General features: G+C 36.5%; 1 protein-coding gene across 2 annotated transcripts in view; it reads right to left on the bottom strand.

Moving 5' to 3' along the window:
* The window catches only part of LOC144967677 (uncharacterized), a 63,210-nt gene that overhangs the window by 124 nt on the left and 50,586 nt on the right, over positions 1-12,500 (bottom strand). For both annotated transcript variants that reach the window (XM_078905206.1, XM_078905205.1), the window contains exons 27-30: positions 10,923-11,080; positions 8,642-8,813; positions 6,677-7,061; positions 1-1,794 (exon numbers count right to left, since the gene is read on the bottom strand). The exon at positions 1-1,794 is cut by the window's left edge and continues 124 nt beyond it. In XM_078905206.1, coding sequence (XP_078761332.1) covers positions 1,754-1,794; positions 6,677-7,061; positions 8,642-8,813; positions 10,923-11,080 — 756 coding nt within the window. In that variant the 3' untranslated portion in view covers positions 1-1,753. The remainder of the gene's footprint in view (positions 1,795-6,676; positions 7,062-8,641; positions 8,814-10,922; positions 11,081-12,500) is intronic.

The following is a 12,500-nucleotide window of genomic DNA, read 5'->3' as shown; positions in this document are numbered from 1 at the left end:
TTCTTCTTCTCCTTCTTCTTCTTGACAGCTATCAGTAGAGCTGAAGTTCGATCTCCAATCCAGGCAAGCTAATTTTTGGGAAGTTTTTTTCTTTGTACTATTCTCTTTGCTTTGTGTGGTTCTGTTTCATACAAACTTTTCCAAATTTTAAGTTCATACACTTTATGTAACAATGTTTATTGGCTTCAATTACAATCAAAGATCATTCTTAAGATTATCCATAATGGTATATTTTTGGTTTAACACGTGTATTTTTCAGAATTAATAAACATCACACCAACATAGGGACATAACAGTTGTGATACAATGGGTCATACATGCTTGAGACCCAATGCCTACAATGGGTCATGGTATGTTATCGTAATTCACAAGCTTAACCAGTTAACTGTGTTCTGCAAAAACTCGTATTAAAAATTTGGCCAGAAAACTCCTCCTTTAAGTATCGATCGATTTAAATGACCCACATCTTGCCAAAAACTCTCAAACCTGGAATTTTAGAATGACTTTGCCGAGGTCTCAGGTTTGAGATTTTTTTGCCAAGATGAGGGTTATTTAAAACGATCGAAATTTTAAGGACGAATTTTCTGGCCAAACTTGTAAATATGATATTTTATCAGGCTACATTAATGATCTGGCTAAGTTCGAATAAGCTATCTGGCATTCTAAAACGGGTTGCTAAAATTGACCAGATCTCCTTGATCGCCGTTTATACTATAATATTGTTATAGTAGTCCTTTGGAGCCATTGGACTCATGGAGACCGAATTTATCACAATCACTATAGCGTTAACTGGTTTGTAGCAATTTGCTGACTACCTTTTGTACAGAACACAAGTTTATCATAAATTACTTTCCATTGTTTTCTTCTTATGACAAATTCGATAACATATAGTTTTTAAAATAATTGAGGCTTGGACTATATAATTTATGAGGAAAGTTAGATTGTTTACAACTGAAAAACCTCAAAGAAAGACCAAAACCAAAACAAACACACAAGCAAACAAACAGAAAGAAAAACGATAATGGAAGCCTGAAAATTGTAAATTTCTTGTGGTTTTAACTGCTGGTAGTTTCACATTTCGTGAAGTACCAGATTGGACGTGGCAGACGATGTCTTTCACGTTTCGTGACGTACCAGATTGAACGTGACAGATAATGTATTTCACATTTCGTGAAGTACCAAATTGGACGTGACAGACGATGTATTTCACATTTCGTGAAGTACCAGATTGAACGTGACAGATGATATATTTCACATTTCGTGAAGTACCAGATTGATAGTGACAGACGATGTATTTCACATTTCGTGAAGCACCAGATTGAACGTTACAGAAAACCTGTTAGAGAGGATTTGTCAACAATAGCCATATCTATTGAATATGGCTGCGCTGTCGTTATGGACGCTTGCTGTGAATATGTGTGTTACACCGAGTGTGTTAGTCAGTTACTAGTACCATGTATATTAACTTGCATTATATAACAACTGGAGTATAAAAAAAATTTCTGATGCACATGTTCACCAAGCAGTGATTGGATTGCTTGGTCTGTTAGAGCTGGCGGAAAGTACTTTGCTATCCACTAGTATTTTATACAAAAGGCAGGAAACAATAATTGCTATATTCCATTTAACGCTATAGAAAATGAGGCCTTATGTTATGGCTCTAAAGGACAGCTGTATAGTACATACATCGTCCTTGCCACCGACCAATCAAATGGGATATTTATTTTTAAAACATCTTTCATGTTTATGTATATCACAGTCTTTTTGATACTATTGTGCTCCGACGGAATTCATCTGCAGAAAAAGGAAAAAAATATAGAGGCAAATCAAAATTAATGAAGAATAAAATAAATACTCCCCCACGACGTATACATATCATCATCACCATCATCATCACCATCATCATCATCATCATCATCATCATCATCATCATCATCATCATCATCATCATCATCATTATACCAATCATCATCATCATCATCATCATCATCATCATCATCATCATCATCATCATCATCACTACAGACACATAAACATTATTAACACAGAATATACATACAGGCACTTGCTCCTACCTCTTATACTGAACAGTAAAAAAAACAGAATTTTAACATTTTCACAATTTGCATAGTCTCCGTCAAAGAACATTTTCACCACAAAATTTGTTCAATTTATCAACATGGAATCAATGACACACACGTGTCCACATTTGGAAGTCAAAGAAATGACAAAGTGTGTATGCAGAGCTGCCAACCTGATATATCAAAAATTCATATTCCAAGGGAAAATAAGAAAAATCCACTTTAAATGGCATTAGAAATAAATTATTTGTGCATGATCCAAAAATGCTCCTAAGTTATGAACATAGGATGTGAGGAATTAAAATTTCCTTTTCATTGAGGTTTATTGAGTCAAAGATTCGTATTTCTAAGAATTTTTCGTTGAACTAGGCAATTCTGGTGTATATAACATTGCCAGATAAAGAAGAGAACATTAATAGAATATAGACAATATATTATAGTCATTACTATCTGGAAACCTCTGTGGTGTTAAATAGTAGCACGTCTGGCTAGTAATCAGGAGGTCTGAGGATCGATCCCCAATCGAGGGAGAATGATTTTTTGGGATAATTATTTTCTTGTATTTGTATATCTGCTTTGTCTCACACCAGTGCCTGCTCCCTAAATTTAGCTAGGGGAATTAGGGTAAAATTGTGCAAATTAGTGATGAAAGCACCAAATTTGGTACAAAGTAACTTGAGACCACTATTAACCGATGTTGATATAGAACCACGTTGAGAAATTCCTCTAACAGTGTGAAATAGGGAGGTGAAAATCCGCCTCTATGAGCTATATTAAAACAAAGGGGCGTAATCCATGAAATATTTGTTGACAATTCGGCACTTTAAAAATATATTATTTTTAGCCCGTGTAAGCGGTTGATTATTTTGGTTTAAATAATTATTATTGTTAAAAATGTGACTTTATGTGATATAGGAGCCGTATGGGCAGGTAGTATAGCTTTATTATGAGGACTGGAAGGGGAATGGTGGGAGAGGAGGAGATGGTGCTGTTGTCAGTTTTATTTGTGTTGTGTTGGTCGTCATCGTGGTGAAGATGATGGTGGAGGTGATGTTGGTGATAATGATGATGATGATGAGGTGATTGTTGTGATAATAGTAGTGATGATGATGATGATGTTGATGAGGTGGTGGTGGTGCTGATCTTGGTAGTGATGATGATGATGATGATGATGATGATGATGATGATGATGATGATGATGATGATGATGTTCCAGTGAAGGAGATCCTTGGTTTGTGTCGATTCCTTGGCATCGATGAGAACTATGACTATGCAACCTCTTTCACAGCATTCTTTGCTATACATCTTGATTAATTCTGACAATCTATGGACTCTCTCTCTCTCTCTCTCTCTCTCTCTCTCTCTCTCTCTCTCTCTCTTTGATCTGTTCTATACTTGAATGTTTTTTATATAGCACGACTCCAGAAAGGAGAGCTTTTGTGAAACACAACGAATAACAACTTGCAACAACCTAACAGAAAACATGAATGAACAACTCTAAACAGATGTTATATTATTAGACTTCAGTAAATCATTTGATAAAGTCAATTACCATACCCTGGCTAGTAAACTGCGGAGATATGGAATCATGAGTAACGCACACGACTGGGTAATGGATTTTCTCACTAATCGTAAACAACTGAAAGAGCAATGTCAGACTCAGCTCCAGTACTACAGGTGTGCCCCTAGGTACATTACTGGGTCCCCTCTTGTTCCTTATCTACATCAATGATTTGCCTGAAAGATTGTCGCTAGGAACTCAACTGAGACTATTTGCGGATGACAGCCTTTTGTACAGAGCAATAAGGCTTAAGAAAGATTCAGAAATTCTTCATCGGGACTTTGATTCCAGAAAATTACCAACAAAAGGAAGATAATACACAATACACCACAACTCACTATAAGAAGTCACCAAAGCAAAATATCTCGGAGTAACGATAAACAATCGCCTGACCAGGAAAGACCACATTGCAAACATATGCAGGAAGGCAAACTCCACCCCGGGATTCTTGAGAAGAAACCTCTTCGGCTACAAAGTAATCATAACAGAGAAATGCTATAAAGTTTATGTTATACCAACACTCGAGTAAAGCGGTAAGGTATGGGATCCCGATCACACCTCCGCAATTAGGTAAATAGAATCAATCCAAAAAAAAGCTATAAAATTCGTTCAACAAAATCCTCAAACAAATCAAAGCCATATATGACACCCCATTTGGAACCGTTGAAGGAAAGGAGAGAGAAGAATAAACTAAATGTATTTTACAAAGGTCAGAAAAACCAGGTCAGGTGTCAGTACACGGTCTCCAACAGAACATGAGGAAACCTGGCAAATTTATGTTGCCCCAATCTAGAGTGGACTACCATCTTCACTCGTTTCTGCCCTCAACTGTAAGACTTAGGAACAATTTGGATAACAATTGGGAAAAACAGAAACAATTGGGAATGCTGCTGCTGAGCCTTCCACGAGGAAGTTTCAGCTTGAAGAGGAAGAAGAAGAAGAAGAAACAATTTCAGCAACAGCAAAACTAGAACTTTGTTTGTTTTGGTAATATTCAGCATTTTTTGATGTTCATAAAACGGACATGACAAATCTTTTGATAATGAACTCCCTGCGCAATCAAATCACCATTTGAGAACATGGAGAAAATCTGGACATCGTTTATAATTTCTGCAGCCACGCGGATATTTTCGTTCATGTCTTTTGTCTTATTGAATGGAGGGAAGCTTCATCTTATTGTTGCAAAGCATACAATGTGTCCTATTTTTTGTGATAACGTCATCTGAAGGAAAACCCATATTCTGTCTCCTTGGACAGTCGGATGATGAGAGATTGTCTAGAACGGGATAATTTGACAAGTTTTCTTGTGATTACTCATTTTTCACAGCAAGCCTTCTGATTTTTTTTTGGCCATATATCAAAGCGACATAATTTGTGCCAGTTGGTATCATTTTGCTTCAGGACCTCCAGTGTATCCTCAGAGCGGTCTTCAACAGAGAAATCTAGCTTGTCACTAACATTTTCTAATCCGTTAAAAGTCTTAACACCATAGCTGATAGAACGCTACTCTACAAAAGTCACGTACCATTGACCACAACATGTCCGCTTTTACAGAGCTGGGCATTCTAATTTTCAATTTTTTAAATCTCTTGACAAATGAATCATTTTGACCAATCCACCTCAATACTGCATTTTGCCATTATATAATTGTTAGTAGTTAGTACAAGATTTAGTACATTGTCAATGCCATGATTTAATGGGTTAAGTGACTTGATCACGGGATTGTTGGTGCTGGGGATGAGGCGATGTTCATGACGGTGATGTTAAAAATGATGATACGGACATTTTCAACCTGAAATTTGATTTGAACCATACTGTTACGCAAACCACAATAATAACATAACTGTGTTGAACTAGTGTGACACATAAACTTGATGCCGCGATATATAGGTGCTCGGTATGCTGCTAATGATGATGACGATGATGATTATTATTATTTTTATCATCATCATCATTATCATCATCATCATCATCATCATCATCATCATGATCATCATTATTATTATTATTATTATTATTATTATTATATATTATTATTATTATTATTATTATTATTATTATTATTATGAGGTGGGTAAAAGGCGACAGAGTTCAAGTAGACACCGTTTCGTGACCTCGCCGACCCGAATGCAGACGACACAACTTGCAACCGCAGAATGAGATGCATTGTTTACAGGTATCTTCACATGAGCGGAAGTCTATTATTTTCAAATAATTCTAATTTAAAAAGACATTAAGAAAATAAAAATTATACTCTTTGAAAGCTATCGGAATATACAAAGATTATGAAGGGGGGGGGGGAATCATAATTTTTTTATTTTTTTTTCGTATACGTATTCGACCACCACAACTTTGATTTCTTCGATTTCACAATCTCATGTTCCGCGTTCCAATGCCGGTAAAATTTGAAATAACCAAATTGGTATACTTTTGGATTTTAAAAAATACTTTTGAAAATTATGTTACTCTCTTGGCAAATGAATGAATTTGATAAGTTGTATGTTATGAATAAATGATGTTATATTTCCGATTTCGATTTAAGCAACAGTGTACATCTGTACTCGGTACCGATGACGTAGTCTGTGACCTTTTGACACCAAAGCAAAATGTCGATGTGAAGGCGGCAAGTTTTTTCACCACCGTGAATTTTTACACGATTTAAATTGCTAATATCTCAGCTCTTGGAGTAATGAGAAAGTGGTTCTATATCACAATTTAAACCTTAGAGCACGAACTTTTTTCATAAAAAAATCATGCTTTCATCACAAATTTGCACAATTCGGGGGTTTTGTGTCCCTAATTCCCCTAGCTAATTGTATCAATCGGGGATTTGCATCGATTAACAATCATAAACAGCACCGCGCTTTGCACCCTTGCGACTACTAACACCACCAACACCACCACGACAACAATCACCACAACCAGCAGTAGCAGTAGTAGCAACACGCATTTTTCCGTTTCAAACAATAATTATGAAAGAGTCTAAAAGTGAAAGGATATCGTGTAGAAATGAGGCTCCACTGTGTTTACTCACCAACGTCATCGTATTCCGACTCGCTTCCATCTTGGTTTCCGACAACAGCATATACAGCGCCCTTCTTAGAACCTTTACGAGTACCACCATCACAGCCACCACCACCACCACCACCACCACCACCACTACGACAACTACCACCACCACCACCCGTAGCAGCAACAGCAGTAGCAGCAGCAACACCAGCTTTTCCGTTTCCAAGAGAACCTTTCTTAAAGACGGCAGCATTGGCATACACGTTCTTGGGATCATCGTCGTCATCATCTTTGCTTCCATCCTTCAGAACACCCTGGTTACTGTAGATATGGTCGTCCTCCGTGTGAAAATATTCCATCTTTCGACTAATCAATTCTTGAACAGCCACATGGATGAACTCGTATTGGATCTGAAAAAAACAGGAAGCGGAATTCGAAAATTTAATATTAGTCTTTTTATTTTTCATCGCGGATACTGATTAAAACACTCAGTTTTAAATCCTTTATAATAAACGAAAAAGTTCCACATTTGTTTGTTTTTAAGGGTTTTACAGCAGCTTGCGACACATTTAGGTCATATCAGCGCCAGTAAAAAGTTCTAGATTTACAAAATAGCAGACAGGTAAAGTAGGACAGATGGGAATGGATCAACTTCCAAGAGCACACACTATCAGTGTACCTAATGTGAGATCACCTAAAAGTCTCATCCTGACATAAGCACCGGGTCCCACTAAGGGGAATACATTCAAATTAAATGTTTACAAACCATCACTATATTCACTTTTACTAGGTTTTGAAGGGACAGATTTCGAGATGTGGGGGTAGAATGATTTAAAAAATATATAAATCAAATTATTGCTTGCTACGGTCTGGATAGGACGCTAGTATATCGCATAGTTATTTCTATATTTAAGATATTTTAAAGATAGTTATTTCTATCTACGTGGTACCCGCTTTGTGCACAGAGATCAAAAAGAAGAAAATCACCAGCTGTACCAAGACTGAAACGAATCTCTATGGGTCTATTATTACTAAGTGGTTAAGGCATTGCACCGTGTCTCGGAAGGTCCCGGGTTCGAGCCCCGCTTCAAGCACTTTCCTTCTTTTTCTTGAGCAAGATTATTAACCCCCGATTTGCTCACTTGGGCAAAATGAGTGATTCCTGTTGACATCAGACTTATTGTTTGATGAGTTATCTATATTGCTCCATGGAATGCCTAGGCGACGATATCTTATGATGCCGTGGCGAAAGGGCGTAATAAGTTAAAGCATTGCTATAACTTCACTAACTCCCACCCCTTCCCCTTTGGTATTTCAGAGCCTTTAGGCCCATGGAGCCGGAGTGTATCCCCGTTTCTATAGATGTGAAACGGACAATAGCTTACTACTACCTTCTCCGTCCGTCCGTCCGTCCGTCCATCCGTCTCTCTCTCTCTCTCTCTCTCTCTCTCTCTCTCTCTCTCTCTCTCTCTCTCTCTCTCTCTCTCTCTCTCTCTCTCTCTCCCCTTCCCTTGCACGAACGTACACACACACACACACACACACACACATATATATATATATATATATATATATATATATATATATACCCACACACACACACACACACATTTACCTATAAAGCCAATTTAATATAACATATTTCCTTTTGTTTACCCGAAGAAGGCCAAAGGCCGAAACGTCGTTTACTTTGTTTCGTATCTTTTATAAGAGTCATTTTTACTCCCTTTATTTTACTATACATTTTATCGACTCATTTGGGCACCTCTAGATCCTTTGGATAAGACTACAGAAAAGTGCTTTCCGCTAGACCTAACAGACCGATCTACCCAATCATTGCTGGGTTGACATGGGGGTGGGGGTGGGGGGTCAGAAAAAATAATCTCGACCATCCGGGATCAATCTTGGCCCTCCCTTTGCGTGTGAAGATAGTGCTCTACCAACTGAACTGAAGTTAATAATTAAATGGTGCGTCCAGTCACTTGCATACCTTGGTCTGCACCAACGTTGTCCTGTAATTCCTCATGTGTAACACAGTACCGAACACATCCACAGTCCCCTGTGTAAAATCTTTCTCTGTGTAGGCGTCCTGTACTAGGCCTTCCAGATACTCATTGAAATAATCCACCACCATGAACGTACCCGTTCTCCCCACTCCGGCACTGGGAAATAATAAATATTATATATATATATATATCCTTTCTTTAAAAAATATAGCATTGTGGAGAACATTGTGCTTATTTGAGTCAATAAAAAAATTGATACGGCGCACAACTCTACTGAAAGATTTGAAAATTAGAAATGTATTTTTTACAGATAGATAAACAGATAACTTGATTTCCTTTTATAATTTAAAGTCAGTTTGAAAGTTCGTTGAGTCAAACAGATATCATAAAATATGTACCAACGACGACACTTGACTCCCAAAATCAACTAATTTTGACACTGTAAAAAGTTGTCAATTTGCGTCAGCTATTTATGACATCAAGTATTATTATTACTTCCGTTGTGTTGTTGATTTAGCGGTGATCAGTGTTGTTATGTATGTTCTAATTGCGTGTATGTTTGAGTGTGTGTGTGTGCGTGTGTGTTTGTGTTTGAGTGTGTGTGTGTGTACGTGTGTGTTTGTGTTTGTGTGTGTGTGTGTGTGTTGTGTGTGGTGTATACATGTGAGTGTGGGTGTTTGCATTTTTCAGCAAATCGTGACATTCATAGTGATATTATTCACTTGATCACATGAAGGTATTTCAGTCGCCACTTTGATTCTTTTTTTACTATTAGGGTTAGCTCGAGATCGAGGATATTTCTTTTTCTATTAAGGTTAGTCATAAGTCTTAGTAAAGGTGCTAGGATGTTTGTTTTTCCATAAGTTAAGTAAAGGGGAGACATTCCGAAAGCTCCTACATCCCCAGTATTCTTTAAATTTGTATTTTCACCGTTGATATTTTGTCAGGCATTTATTTATTCAATTTGTCATTATATCTAGAAGTATTTCAAAAACTCTAGAACAAACCTCGATAGATTTGTGAAAGTTTAAAATTTCTTAATTTGACCATTGTTTTGATTTTCGGCCGCCATTTTGATTTGTTAAATATTGAAAGGTAGTGCAAAGCAGTCCGAGAGTTTTTTTTTTTTTTCTATTAGGGTTAGCTCGAGAGGTTAGTCATAAGTCTTATTAAAGGTGCTAGGAAGTTTGTTTTTCCATACGTTAAGTAAAGGGGAGACATTCCGAAAGCTCCTACATCCCCAGTATTCTTTAAATTTGTATTTTCACCTTTGATCTTTTGTCAGGCGTTTATTTATTCAATTTGTCATGATTTTTTCTATTAGGGTTAGCTCGAGATCGGATGATTTTTTTTTTCCTATTAGGGTTAGTCATAAGTATTATTAAAGTGCTAGGGTGTTTTTTTTTCCTATTGGGGTTAATTAAAGGTACTAGGTTTAATTTTTTCTTGGGGTTAGTTGAGGGAATATATTATTAAATATATTATTGGGCCACACAGAAAAATCAACCGAAGATATACCAAATTACCAAGACAACGTTGTTTACCAATCTGCCCTCATTAAATGATGGTGTGTACAGTATCGAATGAAAATAGTTCTTTCCCCGCGAAATTGCTGGCTTTTTACTAGTTATATATATATATATATATATATATATATATATATAATATATATATATATATATATGTGTGTGTGTGTGTGTGTTTATATATATATATATATATATATATATATATATATATATATATATATTGATAGGTAGTTTTCAGAGAAAGAAACAGAGAATGAGAGAAAGAGAGCAACAGAGAAACAAATGAGAAAATACAGGAAAGGAAAGGAGAGAGAGAGAGAGAGAGAGAGAGAGAGAGAGAGAGAGAGAGAGAGAGAGAGATCGAGAAAGAGAGAAATTGAGAAAGCGACAGAGAAAGAAAGTGAGAAAAACAGAAAAAGAAAGTGAGAAAAACAGAAAAAGGAAGAGAGGTTGTAAGAAAGAAGGACAGAAAGAAAGAAAGATAGAGAGAGGGAGAGAGGGATAGAGATAGAGAGAGAGAGCGAGAGAGCGAGAGAGTGAGTGAGAGAGATAGTATAAGAGAGAGAAATTAAGAAAGAAAGAAAGAGAGAGAGAGAGAGAGAGAGAGAGAGTATGAGTTAGAGAGAGAGAGAGAGAAAGAGAGAGAGAGAGAGAGAGAGAGAGAGAGAGAGAGAGAGAGAAGGATATAAGCACAGCATAATCTTCTTCTTCTGAAGGTCTCTTCAAGATGACCTACCTGCAATGGACGACCAGCGGGGCATCTGGACGAGCGGATGTACTGGACTCTTGTCTGACCAGATTGACAAATTCCAACAGTCGGTCAGGACTAATGTCCGCATCGTGGTCTGACCAGCTCTTGAACAGAAAGTGTTTGACAAACCTGTATTTCTTGGTCTGGACAAGGAGAGGGAAAACAGTAAGGTGAATCTACTGGTCAGAAGGGCTTTTAACGGACATTCATCTTATACAGTCACATGATATATGTTTATCAAAACAAAATTTATTATCAGAAATGATCCTCAAGTTCCGTTCTGAGCAAATAGTTGGCATAACAGTCATAATATTGTCACCTATGTAATAGGAGAATTAAGGGTTAGACCTACCAATGTGCAGCACTCTACATTTAGTAGTATTATAATAAATCTGCCATTTTCAGACCAATTGTATAGTGAATTTATATCATTCTGTAAGATATCTTTTTTTAATATTGGTTCATAAATTTTGGTGTCGCCAGCATGCATTTTGCATTTAGAATTTATAGTATCATGTAGATCTGATATAACAATAAACGGACCAAGTACACTGCCCTGAGGCACCACTAGTTTTGCGTGTGAAATCATAACAAAATTCACCTACGACAACTCGTTGTATACGTTCAGTTAAAAACGATTAATCCATTTATAAATATTGCCAGTAATTTCATAACCTTTAAGTTAAAAAAATAACCTTTTGTGTGGCACAGACTCAAAGCCTTCCTGAAATCCAAATATATGACATCAATATTGCATTTTTTAATCAGTTCGTCTTTTAAAATAATCCATTACTTGATATATTGAGTTATGCAAGACTGTCCCTTTCTAAATCCGTGTTGACAATTATTTAATTCAACAATTGTTTCATTTCAAGAAAAGTAACTATTTTCTGTTTAACTAAGGTTTTACAAAGAAAACACGTTAGACTTGTTGGTCTGTAATTAGATAGATCACATCGATCACCCTTATTGAATATTGACGTAACATTTGCAAATTTCCAATCATCAGGGAGTACACCACTTAAAAGAGATCTGTTATATAAAGCAGACAGGAAATGTTACTTCCTTTGCAAATTCCTTTCATAAACGTGGATGTATACCGTCAAGTCCCTCTCATACTTTTATTTGTATCAAGTTTCACTAATTTATTATAAACATCAACCTCATTCACCACAATATCGTTCAATCAAGAGTTGGTAACTCCGCTATGAAAAAATAGACATAATATTATCAATATTATCTTGTGCAAATACACTATATATATGCTGGTCGTCAAGAAAGATCATCCCTCCTCGCTCTTTTACGTCCCATAATCCTAATAATCTAATTTTTAGAAATACACCCTGCTTCTAAAATAGTTATGACCAATTATGATTCAATATGTAACTTGTTCATTATTAGTCCTTCGAAGAACTGGTTACATACATTTTTTAAAGGATTTCTGAACCGGAAAAGTATGTGTGACGTCACGACCTAGATGAAAAGGACTAACGACAAGATGTGTCATTTGAACAGAGTAAATTCCAACCCAAAACGTAAATGATTACAGGTATCTACCCAGGT

The sequence above is a fragment of the Berghia stephanieae genome, chromosome 3 (genome assembly GCF_034508935.2).
Source record: "Berghia stephanieae isolate SIO BIC M18660-M18661 chromosome 3, UCSD_Bste_1.3, whole genome shotgun sequence".
NCBI lineage: Eukaryota > Metazoa > Mollusca > Gastropoda > Nudibranchia > Aeolidiidae > Berghia > Berghia stephanieae.
The sequence above is the reverse complement of the archived record's forward strand: the minus strand, read 5'-3'. Positions and strand labels throughout refer to the sequence as shown.